The sequence below is a fragment of the Pelodiscus sinensis genome, chromosome 10 (assembly GCF_049634645.1).
Source record: "Pelodiscus sinensis isolate JC-2024 chromosome 10, ASM4963464v1, whole genome shotgun sequence".
Taxonomy (NCBI): domain Eukaryota; kingdom Metazoa; phylum Chordata; order Testudines; family Trionychidae; genus Pelodiscus; species Pelodiscus sinensis.
In genome coordinates this window covers 5,442,937-5,461,535 of record NC_134720.1, presented here as the reverse complement: position 1 = coordinate 5,461,535, position 18,599 = coordinate 5,442,937, and the positions used below count along the sequence as shown (strand labels likewise).

Genomic DNA, 18,599 nt, shown 5'->3' with positions numbered 1-18,599 from the left:
ATGATGTGCAGGATATTAATATAACATTAATATTATGTGAATGAGCAACGCTTCTGCTCCATCAGCTCAATCCAGGGGCTCAGGGTAGCCAGCAGGGGCGGCCCGTGGCTATAAGTGGACTCGGCCGCTGCCTAGGGTGCCGCTGCCCGGGGCGCCAAATGATAATGTCACGGGGACGCCCGGGGCACCCGCCAATGATGTCAGTCCATTGACGGCCCTGCAGGCAGGGACGCCGATCGCGTGTTCCGCCTGGGGCGCCAGCTGCGGCAGCCGGCCTTGGGCCGCTCCTGGTAGCCAGGCCTCTGCTCCCTACATGTCACAAGCCTACAGTCTCCTCAGGGAGAGCACAGCAGTCACTGATTCCTCCCTTAGTTTGCTTCAGCTGTCAGCTGCTGAAGGCAGGACTGTGCCAGCCCCCCCATACTGCCACTTTTGACTGCAGCTGGGGTTGGAGGCACAGCTAGAATCAGGACCCTTCACTCTCCTGCTCTGCAACTGGGGCTTCAACCAGGATCTTGAGTCCCCAGTCCCATAGCTTGCAGCAGGGGCTGTACTCCCCCTTGGCAGCTTCCTAGGGCTGCACACCCCCTTCCGCCATGGCTCCAGTCAGGGATGTACACCTGTGGCTGCTCCCCACCATGTGTCCTGATATGCATTGGAGAGGGTCCAGCGGAGGGCAACCAAAATGATTAGGGAGCTAGAGCATATGACCTATGAGGAGAGACTGAGGGATTTGGGGTTGTTTAGTCTGCAGAAGCGAAGAGTGAGGGGGGATTTGATAGCAGCCTTCAACTTCCTGAAGGGAGGTTCCAAAGAGGCTGGAGAGAGGCTGTACTCAGTAGTGACAGATGGCAGAACAAGGAGCAATGGTCTCAAGTTGTGGTGGGAGAGGCCCAGGTTGGATATTAGAAAAACTATTTCCCTAGGAGGGTGGTGAAGCACTGGAATGGGTTACCTAGGGAAGTAGTGGAGTCTCCATCCCTAGAGGAGTTTAAGTCTCGGCTTGACAGAGCCCTGGCCGGGTTGATTGAGTTGGGATTGGTCCTGCCTAGAGCAGGGGGCTGGACTTGATGGCCTTCTGAAGTCTCTTCCAGCTCTATGGTTCTATGATTCTGTGATTTTACCCTTGTGATCTGGGTACTGTGGTCTCTGAACTCCAACAGAACATGCCCCATGGCTGAGCTGAACAATACGGGGAGAGGAGAGAGAAGTTTAGGCTGGAGGCTGCTTCCACACCAGCTACATTAAAGCCTGCTCTGAGGCAGGGAAAAAGGAGACATGACTTTCAACAGTCCATCCACTGCTCTGTCACCTTGGGGTACATCCACAGTGTGTTGAGGTCACATCACCTCTCTTTCCATGCTGCTGTAGCTCTCCTCTCCCGCATACAAGCACCCTTTGGCTCTAGTCAGTAAGAGTAAGTCGCAGCTTGAGAAATAAAGACAGGCAGGATTGGGAAAGGGGTAGAAAATGCCTTTGCAAAACCAGAACATTAGAATCTAGAACAAGTCACTGAACGGCAGGATCCAAAAACAACACGAGAAAGGTCTTTTGCAAAAGTCTGCCTGGCAGAGCTCAGTGCTCTTCCCACAGAAGCCATTTTCTACCTTCCATATAAATAACTCAAGCGGGGCTGTCAGGGTGGTCAAATATTGGAATAAATTGCCAAGGGAGGTGGTGGAATCTCCCTCTCTGGAGATATTTAAGAACAGGTTAGATAGTCATCTGTCAGGGATGGTGTAGACGGAGCGTGGTCCTGCCTTGAGGGCGGGGGGCTGGACTCGATGACCTCTTGAGGTCCCTTCCAGTCCTATTATTCTATGATTCTATGAAAGCATAGAGGGTGCTGTCCCCGAACCCACAGTGTCTCTAACGTTAATGCTCCTTTCACTCTACGCATGGCCATTTCTACGTGTAACCAGCCCCCTGCAGGCAGAACTCATTGCACTGGCTTCCGCCATGACAGCCTTGCACGAGGAACCCGAATGCCCCGTGCTCAAGGCAGCGGCAGCTGAGTGAGGTGCCTCTTACCATGGTGAGGTAGGTGTACTCTGAAGCTGTGCCCAGGTTCAACATCTTCTTCTGCTCCAGATTCATCCCCATTAGCATGCAGTAAAATATGTGATAGTTCCTCTCCTCCGGAGCCTGGAATGAGAGACGCAGCACAGGACAGGCCTGTCAGTGCAGTCTTGTCGACAGGAGCAGAGCCGGCACAGCCTCCCAGAGGAGCCCTTACCTGCCGACACACCCGGGACTTCTCCAGGAGGAACTGCTCTATCCGGGCCCCTTCGATCACCCCGCTCCGGCTGAAGTGGATGTCGATGTATTTCCCAAAGCGGCTGGAGTTGTCGTTTCGAATGGTCTTGGCATTTCCAAAGGCTGGTGGGGGCAGGGAGTGCAGGACAGAGACAGACACTAGATTTACTCCTGCTTAGGGCATGACACTGTCCTGTTCAGACTACCTGGCCTTGCAGCTGGCATTTCACCTGGTGAGCTCCAGGCTCCAGTGCTGTGTGAGCTGACTCACACTGGCAATGGCAGACCTCAGACTCCATCCTCCTCTCAGCTGAACAGAGAGGCAGACAGCTGTGCACAGAAGCGAGTGGGCTCTACATTTCTCCTGTAGGTGGGGAGGGGACACCAGACCTCTGTACGGGCAAAGGGGAAGCTGCAAAGCTGTGGGATGATCCTCTGCTGATACATTCTCCCTCAGCCAATCACCTTCCTAGTGCAAGCGCCTGCCAACCACAACTCCCCCATCCTTCCCCAGCCTGACCCCTTCCTGTTCCCCAAGCCCTCTTGCAACTGCCTGGACCAGCCCTACTCTGACACCAAGCCGCTCACATCCTAAATTCTTCCCACGCCCAACCATGAAAACCTCGGCACAGGTTCCAATTCAGTGCCCCACGCCCACAGAAACTTTAGTGCCCCCTGGGGAAGCAATCCCCGGCCTCCTCCATTTGGAGCCTTCCTTGATTTGAGAAAGCCATACAGGACTCACTTAGGAGCTCATGCAAGCCTATATTTTTTTCTGCAGAAACAGACACAGGAATTGAACAGGCAAATTTCGCCATCTCATATGGCACTGCAATGCCACAGAGCAGCCCAGCCCATCATCAGACTGCCTTCTGATGACGTGGATAATTGAGACACTTGACATCTGTCCTAAAAACGCAGGCAAGGTTAACATTTACAGAGTTGTCACTACAAACCAGAAGACAACCAGGTAATAGAGACAGAACAGATTTTCTATAAAACGTAATTAACACAAGTATCTATTCATTCAAATAATTTAAAAACAAAAGGGAACATTCTGATCATCTAATCTGACTTCCTGCATAACACAGACGATGGAATTACACCCACCATCGAGGCCACGCCGTGTGGTTGAGCTAGAACTTACATTTTAGAAAGACATCCAATCTTGATTTTAAAACATTGGTGGAGACCCCACCACCCCAAACTATCTGCTCCAATGGTTAATTACTCTTGTTGTTGTACATTTGTACCTGATTCCTAGCCTGAATGTACTTAGCTTAGGCTTCCAGCAACGACTGGATCTTGTTACGCCTACGTCTGCTAGACTGAAGAGCCTTCTACTATCTGAAAACATCTCCGAGTGTAGGGACTTATACACCATGATCAAGTCACCTCTTCATCTTCTCTTGGATAAGATAAATAGATTGAGCTCCTTAAAGATGTTCTCCTTGGGTATGTCTAGACTACATGGCTCCGTCGACGGAGCCACGTAGACTAATTTACCCGGCATAGTCAATGAAGCGGGGATTTAAATAATCCCCTCTTCATTAAAATAAACATGGCCGCCACTCTGTGCCGACGATCAGCTGATCCAGCACAGCGCGGCAGTCGAGATGTGGATCTGTCAGCTGGGGAAACCTTTGCCGACCATCCCTTATGCCTTGTGAAATGAGGCTTACAGGATCGGTCAGCAAAGGCTTCCCCAGCCAACAGATCCACATCTAGACTGCCGCGCTGTGCCGGATCAGCTGATCGTCGGCACAGAGTGGCGGCCATGTTTATTTTAATGAAGTGGGGATTATTTAAATCCCTGCTTCATTGACTATGCTGGGTAAACCAGTTTACATGGCTCCATCGATGGAGCCATGTAGTCTAGACATACCCCTTATGTCTTAGACTTAGAACATCTAGTTTTAACATATGGGAATAGAATTGAGTCAAAAATTCTGCAGATCTGGGCAAAATCTCCAATGAACCACATAGAGTTTGGGGGGAAACTGCAGATTTTGCCAAAATTCCTTATAGATTCCTCAGTCAACCACTAAATCACCAAGGCATTAAAGAGGTCAGCTGTGGAGCAGCTTCAATGGCACTGGGACATCACTGCATTACTCCAGCACTACGTTGGCATCAATCCATGGAAATCACTGGGGTTCTGGTGAATCAGGCATCTTGGCTACATAACCTACCTTCCAGAATTGGATTGGCCTCCAGAACTTGCTGTTCAATCCAGGAATGCTGGCCACTGATAGCAGCTAAAAACTGCAGTATCAGCTTAGTGCTTTCAGTCTTCCCGGATCCCGATTCTCCACTGGAATCAAAAACATACATGTGATAAATCAGTGTCTCCGTTTCTTTTTCTCTGACACAATGGAAAAAGGCAGATCAAGGGAAGACTTCACAGATCTCCATCCTATGGGACTGCCCTGAGTCTCGCATAGGAAATAAGAGTATGTCTACACTACCCCGCTAGTTCGAACTAGCAGGGTAATGTAGGCATACCGCACTTGCAAATGAAGCCCAGGATTTGAATTTCCCGGGCTTCATTTGCATAAGCGCGGAGCCACCATTTTTAAAACCCCGCTGGTTTGAACCCCGTGCAGCGCGGCTACACAGGGCTCGAACTAGGTAGTTCGGACTAGGCTTCCTATTCCGAACTACCGGTACACCCGCGCTGCACGGGGTTCGAACCAGCGGGGTTTTAAAAATGGCGGCTCCCCACTTATGCAAATGAAGCCTGGGAAATTCAAATCCCGGGCTTCATTTGCAAGTGCGGTATGCCTACATTACCCTCCTAGTTCGAACTAGGAGGGTAGTGTAGACATACCCTAAGAGACTTACTGTTTACTGTCTCATTTACATCTTCGTATGAAAATATTAAGGGCAAAATTGTTCCATCAGTTACGTAAGCGCAAATCCACTGAGGCTAGTGGGTTGGCCCCAGGGAGAAGGAGAAGAAAATTTGGCATTTATATTATCTGTGCTGGATTTAGTATGTTAACTTATAGTTCCCTTTAGCTCCTCTGTTAACAAGAGAGGTCATTGCATTGAGATTATCCAGACCCTTGCACAAACATGACTGGAGAACAAGTACAGACCCCACCTTTGTAAGATAAAGAAAACATTTCTCTTGCCATGTTTTAGAAGGGGAAATTAACCTTCTCAGAGACAATCTCTGCTTATAGAAAGTTAAATTTAATCTTAAAACATAAATGGCTCCCTTCCAAAGGGTTCTCTGGCATGGAAAATGTACTTGGGCTTCCCATTCTCCATCTATTCTATACTATCTGTGTAGAATGCCCTGAGGCGTGGGGCACGTGATGAGGTCTGGAAATATACACATGTGCATGGGAACCATCTCTTGACCCGTTTTTCTTGCTAAATATTTCCAGGAAGAGCTTCAACTACAGAAACCACTTCACAAACACACAAGGGGACAGTTCTCGGCCCTGCCTCTGAAGCTGTGCATGAAAATATTGTGTATACACCCATATGTGCCAACACAGCTGACTTACTTGGACAGACAATGGATACACAAGGGCACATTCAAGACTGAATATTTCTGAGTCCTCACTGAAAATGACACAGCAAAAATGTTCCTTTTTCATTTTCCCCAGGCCTCCCCATGGGACTAAAGAGATTGTCACTTCCCTAAGCACTTTGGGAACCCTGTTCTGGTTCAATCCTGTGGTAAGTCCACCACCATGAGTCCCTCCCACTGAGCCAGATACCTGATAACACAACACTGATCTCTTTTATTCCGCTTCATGTTGAAATAACAGTTGTCTGCGATGGCAAAGACATGGGGAGGCAGCTCCCCAATTCGCTTGTTACTGTAGAGTTGGATCTGTTCCACTGTGTAGAGTGGCAACACCTGGTACGGATTCACTGCGACCAAGATAGAGCCTGTGTAGGTCTGAAAAAGGTGAGAGTGACCCGTAACATCAAGTCCAGACATAGCAGAAGACCACAGTCACTCTGGGCTCTGCTCTCGTCAGAGCTTTGGGGAGGATAAGGAACGTTTAGGGAAACCCCTGGGTGCTGCAGAAAGTTGTGTTGGTGACTCAGTAGATTGGGGTGGGCAAGAGGCTGCCAGTGGGCCAGATCTGGCCCCCTAAGCCACTGGATCCAGCCTGCAGGCTCCTCGCTGGAACCCTTAGGCAGAGAACAGCTCACATTTTAAAAACACAGCTGTTCTCTATTTCAGAGGGCTGGGGAGGGAGGAGGGAGATTTCTCATGCTGTTCCCACCCCAAAGCAAAATCTCTTAGGGTGTGTCTAGACTACATGCCTCCTTCGACGGAGGCATGTAGATTAGCCAGATCGGAAGAGGGAAATGAAGCCGCGATTAAAATAATCGCGGCTTCATTTAAATTTAAATGGCTGCCCCGATCTGCCGATCAGCTGTTTGTCGGCAGATCGGGGGAGTCTGGACGCGATGCCCCGACAAAGAAGCCTTTCTTCATCGACACAGGTAAGCCTGGTTTCACGAGGCTTACCTGTGTCGATGAAGAAAGGCTTCTTTGTCGGCGCATCGCGTCCACACTGCCCCGATCTGCCGACAAACAGCTGATCGGCAGATCGGGGCAGCCATTTAAATTTAAATGAAGCCGCGATTATTTTAATCGCGGCTTCATTTCCCTCTTCCGATCTGGCTAATCTACATGCCTCCGTCGAAGGAGGCATGTAGTCTAGACACACCCTTAGTCCCTATTAGCCAATCTCTCTGTTTCCGGCCAATAGGAGCTGACAATTTTTGCTGGAAGTAGGGACAGTGTAGGAAGCCTTCTTCCTCCTCCTCCCCCTCCCTCTCATGCCCAGAGTGGAGCCACATGGAGCAGCCTGCAGCAGTCAGTCTGCCTCAGGTTTCTGCTGGTAAGACCTCCCAGCCAGAGCCTGCCTCTGGCACCCTAGCACCTCCCTTCCCCAGCCCTCTGCCCCACCTCCACATACCCAAACCCTCTGATCCCTCCAGCACCATATACCCCTCCCAGATCTGCCACCCCAATCTCTTGCCCCAGATCACAATCCCCTCCTACACTAGGTCACATTCCAAAATCCTGCACCCCAGTTCCCTGCCCTAGATCACAACCGCCTACGTCATCCCAACTCCCTCCCATACCCCATTCTCCCTACTGCACCCCAATTCCTTCCCCCAAACTCCCTTCTGCACCCAACCTATACCCTGGAATTCCTCCATTAATATCCTGGATGAGTGCAGTCTTTGACCACTTTCCAAAATCTCGTAGTGGCTCCCATCAAAAATGATTGCCCACCCCTGCAGTAGATTGGACTCTTCCCTCTCAGTCAGGCTACATCTAGACTGTAAGCCTCTTTCGAAAGAGGCTTTTTCGAAAGATATTTTCGAAAAAGCCTCTTTTGAAAAAGAATGTCTAGACTACAATCAGTACTTTTGAAAAAGCAAGCCGCTCTCTTTCGAAAAAGCAGTTTGCATTACATAGAGCCTTTTTTCAAAAGAGCACTTTCGAAAAAAGGTGTTATTACTTGTAAAATGAGGTTTTCCACAGTTGAAAAAAATGCCATGTTCTTTCAATTTACTTTCAAAAGAACACGGCAGCAGTCTAGACACGGGAAGTTTTTTCGAAAAAGGCCACTTTTTTTTTTTTAAGAAACCTGTAGTCTAGACACACCCTCAGTATCAAACTGAGAACTATGCTGCCAAACATAGCATCAGTCAGATGAGACAAAAAGCTGAACTTCTGATCAGTACTGGTCATTAAGGATCCCATTGGTGCTTTTTGCAATAGAAGAGGTGATCGCCCAGCCAAATTCCAGCTCAGTTAATTACATTGTGGCTAAAATCTCCACTGGCTCAACTAGATACGGTATTTTTCACTTATCATCAATTGTTGTGCAGTGTTGCTGAGTGCTGTTAAACAGCAGTTGTATTCTACCCCAGATGTGGCTGCACTCGAGGGATAGGTAAAATAACTGGAGAGTATGTGTGTCTGTGTATGTGTGAGAGAGAGCATTTTACACACATGCCTCAGTTATTTTGCCTACCCTGAAATGTGTGTGTGTTATTTGGCAAAGTTTATAAAGTGATAGATGAGATCCATTTGGGTGAAAAGTATCAGAGGGGTAGCCGTGTTAGTCTGAATCTGCAAAAGCGGCGAGGAGTCTTGTGGCACCTTATAGGCTAACTGAAGTGTTGGAGCATAAGCTTTCATGAGCAAAGACCCACTTCGTCAGATGCATGTAGTGGCCTGTGAAAGTGAGGGATCATTGTCCAGGATGGGTTGTAGATCACTAATGATGCGTTGGAGAGGTTTTAGCTGAGGACTGTAGGTGATGGCCAGTGGTGTTCTGTTGGTTTCTTTCTTGGGCTTGTCCTGTAGCAGGAGGCTTCTGGGTACACGTCTGGCTCTGTCAATCTGTCTCCTCACTTCCTCGTGTGGGTATCGTAGTTTACAGAATGCTTGTTGAAGATCTTGTAGGTGTAGGTCTCTGTCTGAGGGGTTGGAGCATATGCGGTTGTACCTCAGTGCTTGGCTGTAAACAATGGATCGTGTGGTATATCCGGGATGGAAGCTGGAGGCATGCATGTAAGCCCAAGAAAGAAACCAACAGAATACCACTGGCCATCACCTACAGTCCTCAGCTAAAACCTCTCCAATGCATCATTAGTGATCTACAACCCATCCCTTGTTATGTCTGCAGGTGAATAATTGAAATTAGCATAGTAGAGTGTATGGTGAATTCCTAATGGCAAGCTGTAACATTGACCTGATAACTGTCTTAATGTCTGGCCTGACAGAGAGTCACCATTGGTAACATTCACTTTAGGCAGAAATCTAAAAGGCAGCTTTCTTGCTGTGCATGCATCTCCCTGTTGAGTCACTCAGGGTGCGTCTACACAGCATCCTAAACTTGAAATAAGCTATGCAATTTGCACTACACAAATTGTGTCTCTTATTTTGAAGTGATTTCAAAATAGCTTATTTTGAAATTTGGCGCATCTACACAGCGCCATATTTTGAAATAATGTGCTATTGAGAGGTTTGCGGGAATGGAGAAATAGCGTGCTCATTATTTCTAAATATATATCGAAATAACGGGAGGCTTGTGTAGATGCAGGGTAGCTATTTTGGAATATCTCCGGTTTCCTGAAATAGCCATGCAGTGTGTAGGGGTATCCTCAGAGATTTCAAAGTCTGAGGTTAGCTCTTGTCCCAGAAGACAAGGTGCTAGGATGTGCTCAGTTCTGAGAGAGGAAAAGGGAGAATTTCAGAAACACTGATACACTACATCTCTCATGGACAATCTAGTGAAGGAAACCAAGCTGCCACGCGTCAGAGGCTGCTCCTGGGCTGGCAGGTTAGCCCCCTGACAGAAGTGTGCTGTTTTTCCTTTCCTATTCTTGACTGAGATTTGCCTGTTCCCTAGGCACTCACATAGATTTTGTGTTCCTGGTGGCGGATGAGGAGGTTGCGGACTATGCCTGCTTCATTCAGGTCCCCAAGGCGTATCATGTCTTCCACTCCTTGCGCAGAGGTGGGATGCATTGGGCGCACAGCGCTGATGTTCCGCGCAGTGATCCAGTGTTCCTTAAATAGAAGAATACAACAGCTTTTGGAAGTTTGTGTACTAGCTCAGGGGCATCCAAATGAGGATTATTGCCATAGAGGGAACCCAAGTGTAACTCACAGCAGTACAGCGTGGGATTAACTGGCATAACACAAAGCAGATTGCAGCAGCTTTATGTGTAATACACAACTGCAGCCCACCAAAACTAAGACCTATCATGCAATGCTTGAATCAAGCTAAGACATTACAAGTGAGGAATACAGTCAGGATCCTGTGGCAAGCTGGACTTAGGTGAGCCAGCCCTGGATTCTGTTTTGCTCCAGGGGAGTTTCTGGGATAGCTTCACTTTAAATTTAAACTATGGAAGTTTTAAATTGAAATATAAATGGAATAAAACAATCAGTTCAGTAGCCCATTTCTTGATATTAAATTCAGTTAAGGTATGTCTGCCCAGCAACATTATTTCAAAATAACTTAGTCTGTGTCTACACAGCAGGCAGCTATTTTGAAATAATGTTGAAATACTGTCAAGCTGGAGGACTTCTTACTCTGACTCCTGTAACCCTCACTGTACGAGGAGTAAGGGAAGTCAAAGGAAGAGTACTCTGTTTTGAAATAAGTGTTGTGTAGGTGCGCCCAATTTTGAAATAAACTATGCAATTGACATAGCTCAATTTGCGTACCTTATTTCGAGTTAAGCCCTGCAGTGTAGACGCACTTAGTGATTTTACACTGGCTCCACATTTTCAGTTTTCAGTATGCTGTGTGTATATGTATTCACAAAGTTTAATGACAGTACAGAAACTGTCCAGGGAAAGGTTGAGATTTGGAAGCTTGGATGAAAACAGATGTTTTCGAATAACAGGAAGGGGTAGGAATAAGCTTGGGATTGTGGTATAAGCCCAGGTGTTGGAAATTTCTGAGTTTTAAGAAAAGATCAGCAGTAAAACTGTTAATAGTTTAAGATTTAAAGTGTCATCTTTATGTTTCAGAGTCAATAATCCCTTGAGATGAATGGAGCCATTCCCACCTCCGAGACCTGTCCTTTCAAGCCAGCTGCAGGTACAGAGAGACAACATTGCATCTATTTATGCTCAGTTCTCATTCTCACTGTTATCTGCACAAACAGGCAGTCTAAAAATGGAATGAGAACTCAGATGCTGGAGCACAATTCTGCAGCAAGAAAGGGACAAGGACAAATTCAGCTGCTGTAGAATATGTGAAGACTGTGGCCTCATAGAAATGCAGGCTTGGAGACAGAACCAGCCCACTGGCCAATCAAGTCCTGTGTCTTGCCTTTGGTAAGTACTACAGCATGATTCTTGCAGTTATGTAATTCTCTGATGGGCCATACATGAGACTGGTTCTGAATCATGATAGCCAGATCAGATTCTGAACTCCACTCCATTTAGAAGTTGTTTTGGTAACCAGAATTTTGACTTGGCCCTTTATAGTGGGAAATGAGTGTCTTTTTCCAAGTGTAGCGTCTAAGGGTGAAATCCTGACCCAGTTGAGTTAAATGGGGTCTGGATTCCTAGAACTCCATAAAGTTCAGGAACATTTAGATCTGTGGTTTGGCTCAGGCCCATCTCTTGTTCTTCACCATGTAACATAAAACTTCAAGTATGTTCTTGTAAGGAAGTTATAATGTAGCCTACCTTGCCTTCATCATCTTCCACCAAAATCTGTCCTGAGTCAGAGATCTTCACAACTGCCCCAATGGGGACACTGAATTCACTATTGGAAAAGGATTCTAGCCACACATGATCACCCTGGAGAGAAGGAAGTGCTGTTGTTAAGTACTGCTTTATATCTGGGCTCCAGCTACATCTTAACCACATGCCTCCTGGTTTTAATATCTGTGGGGTCTCTTTTACTGTGCTTAGCTGGATCAGTGCCTATTGCCCATAGGCAGCATTATCTAGTGGTTAAAGCAGATTAGGGAGTCAGGCTCCCTGGGTTCTAATCCCAGCTCTGCTTCTGACCTGCCATGTGAGTTTGGACAAGTCATTTAGAATAGCCATTTTAAAGGTGGAAATGGCACAGAAGTTCTAACAATGACTCTGCTTACTTACCTACACTATGTCACAGAAATGTTGTGAGACACAGTAGCTGTTGGCAAAGTGCTCAGAGATCCTCAGATAAGATACAGTTTTTACAGGCCATTATTATTATTTCTGCTATTTAACAACACTGAAAGATAAAGCAGTCCTGGAAAAGTGGGGGAGGGCATCTTCAGAGAAGACAACAGTGCAGGTCTGACTAGATACCCTGGCAATTTGCAGAAATTTGTCCTAGTAAATTTGGATTGTACATTCCCCCAAGGATCGGTTGAATAATCTGTACAAGGAAACATGAGCAACTTTGTCAGCTCCTTCCCTGGGAACAAATCCTACACTCCTGCTTCAGGAAAAACTCCTTCCTTGGCATCAGTGGAGGAGGAGCACTGCACCAGGGCAGCACCAGTCAGTATTCTGCCTGCACAGCCAACAGGCAGGCAGAATGTCTGTGGAGCCACAGGGGGGAAGCGAACTCCGAGGCTTCCTTTACAGGGTTACAACTAATGCCCCAGACAGCACTGGCTGCCAGTTGCCAGACATGATTGACCCATTTTGTAGTTTGCCCCCTTTGGAGTATCTTGCATTGCTGGTGTGCTAACACTATCCCACTCCTTGCATGCATAGACCAATATCATGGTAGCCCCTTGTAGATCCTTTACACTTCCCCCTCCATTATCCCCTGCACTCACACAGGGTCAGCCACATTTGGCATGAACAATTGTATTTCAATGGTCAGAACTTGGCTACAAGAAGAATAAAGATTATGGGCCAGATTTTCCACTAGGGTAAAGCATAGATCCATCCACTTCAATGCACCTGCAGTGGTAGAGGATCTGGCTTTGTTGCGTATTATTCCAATTCTGTACTATAACATTCACGTCCACAGAGTGCCTGACTGTTTAATTTAAACCATGTTGGTTTTTTCCCCTCTTAAAATATTTTATTGGCTTACATTCAAAGACAAACAGTTGTAAAGTGCTACTGCAATAAATGCTGCACTAGCCAATGGAAACTACCACCTGCAAACAGAATCCTTACTTGCAGCAAAGGGAACCTTAACACTCCAAGGAGCCGTACTGGTTTCAGTGGAACTGCTTGTGGTGTAAGGCACCAACTCGGCATGAGTTGGTCCAGAATAACCATGACACCCAGTAAACTGACCCCGCTGTTCTCTCTGTAATTTTGTTTGGGAGAGTTCGGTTGATGCCTCATTGATATTTGCTCTCTGGTTGCTTTTACTTGTGAGGTGAATTGTGTTAAATTCCCATGGACTTCTTTTCATCTCTCTCAGCAGCATCCTCCCTAGACTATGTACACCAGAGCAGAGACTTACCTTTCTGAGCACCACCATCCTGCCTCACAGTCCCACATGCAGCCTGTGTTCACAAAGAGAAGAACCCGGAGTCAGACCACAGGAGGACTCAGGGGTAAGAGCAGATCAATACACTGCCAAAGATGGCACGGTCAGAACTCTGTTTTAAAAAACAAAAACGTACTAAGATTCTGCATATTGGATTAAAGAAAGGAAAAGTGATCATCAAAAATACCTGCAAAATGTGGGAACAATATAAACCATTTATCTGAAGGCAAGAATCTACAACATAGTGCAATGCACAGATTGAATTGCAGGCTACCACATAACTCAAGAGGTGGGCTAGCACAGCCGAATATCACTGCCGAATGTGTTTTTTTAAGGAATGCTCAAGCTAATGCCAAGAAAGTTTATTGGCAGAGACTCAAGCTTAAAGTTAACCCCAATAATAAGATATCACTCGTACAATATTGTTATTTGCCTTCCGTTGGTCCAATGACCCAGTGGCTCAGTTCCTGTGAGTGGTCAGCCAAGTGACCCAGATTTATTTTCTACTTTGCTAAGCTGCCGAATGCAGTCCGCCCACTAGGGCTGGTGCAACACCCATATAGAAACAGAGATCCACATATAACCTTCCTCAGCTGTGGCTGCAACAAAGGGCTTTGAGAAGGATTGTGGAGGTGGGAAAATGAAGAGTGTTTTAGGGTTCCAGTTGCAAAGCAGGGGGAGAATCCCCCCAGAAACAAAGAAAAGTACTGAGCCCACTGTTGTTGCTGACACACGTCCAAAGGGCCGTCTGATTTGTTGAATGTGCAGCCCCTACTGAATCTGCACCTTTTGTTGTAACAAAAACAATTATATTTTGTTGGCCATGAAACCCAGGACAACAACAACAACCCTCCCCCCCCAAAAAACCCGCAGACTACATGTGTATATCCCTGTTCCTGTAACTGGACTCTTGCATCAATTTCAGGGATAATCATGATCTGATGGTTGCCTCGCTTGCCATATAGTCAGTGACCTTCTGATGTGCAAGGGGAAATCATAGGCAAAGATTTTCATGAACAGTATGAGCTGGGACTGAGAGCGGGTTTGAAGTTTTTCAGAGTTTGAGCATTTTTGTTTGGAACCATCTCTAAAAAATACATCCCATATCTCATTTTAATATGATCTGGGTTCTCTAAGGTCATTCACAAGATCTTTGGGCTGACTTGCACGACTAAATAGATCCATTTAACAGATGAGCTGAAAGGCTTTTTAACTTCTTAGGCCCAAGATCAGCTTTTCGTGTTATCTCTTGAAACAATTGATGGAGGAACTACAACTTAATGCATCACTGACTTTCCATTCCTTACATAACATCAGAAATGAGGAACATGGGTAGAGTTAGATCCCAAACCTCAATTACACAAATAAAAAAATATAGTGAACATCACTGAGAGTTGTTTGGGGGACAGATTATCTGGTCTGTGAAGATGATTCAGCAAAGAAAAGAGAGGGAGCAGCCAGGGGCCAGTGGAGGCAGTTACGTATGCAAAGTCAGTGATGGCATCTCTTATAACATTTGGGCTGTGTCTACATTGGCACCCTTTTCCGGAAAAGGGATGCTAATGAGACACTTCGGAATTGCAAATGCCGCGGGGATTTAAATTTTCCCCACAGCATTTGCATGAACATGGCTGCCGTTTTTTTCCGGCTCGGGGCTTTGCCGGAAAAAAGCGCCAGTCTAGACAGGGATCTTTCGGAAAATACAGCCTTTTCTGGAAGATCCCTTATTCCTCTTCAGGCTTTATTTTCCGAAAGATCCGTGTCTAGACTGGCGCTTTTTTCCGGCAAAGCCCCGAGCCGGAAAAAAGTGGCAGCCATGTTCATGCAAATGCCGTGGGGAAAATTTAAATCCCCGCGGCATTTGCAATTCTGAAGTGTCTCATTAGCATCCCTTTTCCAGAAAAGTGTTGCCAATATAGACACAGCCTTGCAGTTCCACAGTTTAGAAAGAAATCACTGGAAACTCAGAGAGCTTGAGCAGTTGCAAGTGTCCATTTATTCCATAACACAGAACTAACTAGAACAAGCCCAAACTGGCTGGGCTGACCCCTAGTGACCTAATTCAGTTACTATAACAACAAGATCTATATCTACAACCCCAACACACAACAGCATCCATCACTTGATCATGGGTGGTTATTATTAGTCACTCATCATGTACTAAACAGCGTGAGTCAAAGAGCAAAGTCCCTGCCAGGTGACGCTCAGTATATCTGAGGAGACCATCTTGTCTTGGTCTAAGTTTAATAATAGTTTTCTTCTGCATAATCTCCCCCTGCTCACCATGACCGGTCTCAAGCCCACTGGAACAGTGGGGCAAGATCTATAAGCAGACATCCAGATTGGGAGTGCCTAGAAGGCTGCATTTTTGTTGGCCTGTCCTCTTAGCAGGATCTACCCCTGAGTACAGCTAATGAGTGGACTCATCATAGCAGATACAGCTTGTTACCCCTGGCAGAATAGAAAGGGAGAGAATTTTGGTCAGAGGGAGGTAGGGGAAATGACAGGGAAGCCCGAGGAACTGGCAGGCTGGGGTTGAGGTGGATATTTTGCTTTCACTAGTCAAGTTACTAGTGAAGCTAAACTTCACGAAGGTGACACTTGGTCCAGTATGTCTGGTCTTTAACTGCAGCAGAGCGGGAATGCCACATGCAGCCATTCAATCCTCAGGCCATCATATCCCCAGCTCTGTGTTGCCCAGTCTCCCAAGTAGACTTTGAAGGGACTCACTGCTTTAGGGAAAGGCTCAAATTCAGATGGACCTCACTGGAGTGGGGCTCTGGTAAATCATTTCAAATCTAACCAAGCCCTGTGGGGGAGCTCCAGGAAATAATCTCTGACAATTTAAGTCTTGGCTACAAAGATCCTCCAGAGGAGGCTAAAAGTGCCACTGGAACCCTCTCTAGCCCCTAACAGTATCTACCAAACCCCAAGCGCATTCTCTTGGGTCTCTGACCAGAGTGTGGCTGGGTGAAAACCCAAACTCTCACTCCTCCCTTCCAATCTGCCCACAGGAGCTCCCTACCCTGGTGGTGCCTCTTTCTGTTTGTTCCAGGACACCCTTAGGAAGAAGATGTTTTGTGTCAGTGTTTATTACACTAATTAAATAGTTGCAGTCATTTGAAAACATCTGAATCTAGAACCAAAATACTATATTCCATTTTTGCTGCTACTTATGATGGATTATTGAAAAAAGCTCTCTTAGCTGAGAGGGGTTGTTTACCCCCACCATCCACCCCACAGGGTTAATGGGGGCCTGAGAGGCCAATGAACACACTGGATTGCACCATCAGCAGGGGATACAGAGAGGAAAAAGCTGCTACGAGAGGACATCCTAGTCTTTTCTACATCCCAAAAAGATTTGTAACTTTCTGCTTGGCTAGTGCTCAGTCAGGAAATACAGCATCATTTGCTTTCAGGTAAATAATGATTTGATGGCCCACCTCAAGTAAATTATTAACAGAATAAGTAAACAGCACTGGACCAGAAATTGATCTTTGGAGCTTACCCCAAACTACTCCAGAACTTCCCACCTGTAGCATCCTCAACTGAAATAATAGAAAACACATTTGTCTGGTTGTACATGCTATAGTTAAGGTTATGTTCACACTTCAATTAAAACTTCACTTCCTCGGTGCCATTTGCTCTTTGGCTCACCTTTTCATGCTTGACCTTAGCTCCCTAAAATGTATCTTTCTAGAAAGTTTATGCAAAAATGAACCATGTGGGAAGTTTCAGAGGGGTAGCTGTGTTAGTCTGTAACTTTAAATACGACGAGTAGTCCTGTGGCACTTTAAGATCAGTTTTGCAGTTTTCCAACCATGCTGGAAATCACTAAGGACCAGGATCTGATCATTCTATATTTGCTGAATGATGTCGTATTCCAGGGGTAAGCAACGTGAAATTATGGAGTAAGGTGCTACATCGTAGAGTAAATACATCGTAGAGTAAATACATCGTACTCTTTCCCTAGGTTTATATTTATGACAGTAATTATAAGATTATCATATAGAGGCTACCTAGATATGCTATTCAGTAGTTACACACATTTGTGACTTTGTTCAACTGTTTTACTGTGGGTTTCCATAACTTTTGACAAAGATCTTTGGAAACTTCTAATGAAATTATTAGAGATTAATGTCTGAATCACCATTTTCTTTTAATTATGTTAATACAACATAAAAATCACAATTTCAAAAAGTCATGAAATGCAAAAATTGAAGTTTTTATGGAACCTAGTCTAAATTACACAGCCAGGGTAGTGTTGTATGCATATCAGCCACGGTTACACCTCCAACTCGTTGAGACTTCCCATTTCTGGAAGTTACACTAAGTAAAGAGATTTGTTTTTAATTATGTGCCAGAAACCAATAAAACTAAGGGAACTGTTCAAATGAAGAGGCACTGCTAGAGGTTCAAGTGGAGAGTTCAACAAGACTCTCCACTTGTAGGGTGGTATATTCATGTAAGATACCTAGATAGCAAGTGTGAAAACACCAGCACAGAGGAGAGAGGGTAATTGGGGCCAATATCAGACAAAATCAAAAATATTGGGATCGTCCCTATAAAATTGAGACACCTGGGGTGTGTCTAGACTACATGCCTCCTTCGACGGAGGCATGTAGATTAGCCAGATCGGAAGAGGGAAATGAAGCCGCGATTAAAATAATCGCGGCTTCATTTAAATTTAAATGGCTGCCCCGATCTGCCGATCAGCTGTTTGTCGGCAGATCGGGGGAGTCTGGACGCGATGCCCCGACAAAGAAGCCTTTCTTCATCGACACAGGTAAGCCTCGTGAAACCAGGCTTACCTGTGTCGATGAAGAAAGGCTTCTTTGTCGGGGCATCGCGTCCAGACTCCCCCGATCTGCCGACAAACAGCTGATCGGCAGATCGGGGCAGCCATTTAAATTTAAATGAAGCCGCGATTATTTTAATCGCGGCTTCATTTCCCTCTTCCGATCTGGCTAATCTACATGCCTCCGTCGAAGGAGGCATGTAGTCTAGACACACCCCTGGTTACCGTATTCCCATGGAATTCATCATCCAAGTGAGAAGCCAGTCCAAACCTGTTTAACTTTAAAAAAAGAAATCAAATGAAAATGGAAAGATGTGAACTGTTTCTCTTGCATCTGCAGCAGGAAGCCAGATGGGAGGATGTTAGAGAAGGTCCTAGGCAGCAGCACTATAGCAAAGCAGAGAGAATGTAGCTTTATGGATAGTACATTTTTTAGTTTTTTCCTTATTCTAATATAATGCTTGTTCAGTGTTTAAAGAAAACTTTGTGGTTCTTTACCAAGACAGAAATCAGGGTAGGTGCCAGCACCTTGTTTCAAGCAACACAGGTCTCTTCCTTTAATAGTATTATCCAAG

At 46.0% G+C, this 18,599-nt stretch overlaps 1 protein-coding gene across 3 annotated transcripts in view; it reads right to left on the bottom strand.

Annotated features, from left to right (window-relative positions):
• MYO7B (myosin VIIB) overlaps window positions 1-18,599 on the bottom strand; it is a 94,688-nt gene that overhangs the window by 68,744 nt on the left and 7,345 nt on the right. For 2 of the 3 annotated variants that reach the window (XM_075937439.1, XM_075937438.1), the window contains exons 2-8: window positions 13,200-13,338; window positions 11,465-11,578; window positions 9,674-9,826; window positions 5,991-6,175; window positions 4,449-4,570; window positions 2,237-2,379; window positions 2,032-2,145 (exon numbers count right to left, since the gene is read on the bottom strand). In XM_075937439.1, coding sequence (XP_075793554.1) covers window positions 2,032-2,145; window positions 2,237-2,379; window positions 4,449-4,570; window positions 5,991-6,175; window positions 9,674-9,826; window positions 11,465-11,578; window positions 13,200-13,217 — 849 coding nt within the window. In that variant the 5' untranslated portion in view covers window positions 13,218-13,338. The remainder of the gene's footprint in view (window positions 1-2,031; window positions 2,146-2,236; window positions 2,380-4,448; window positions 4,571-5,990; window positions 6,176-9,673; window positions 9,827-11,464; window positions 11,579-13,199; window positions 13,339-18,599) is intronic. The other variant, XM_075937440.1, reaches the window with a different exon arrangement.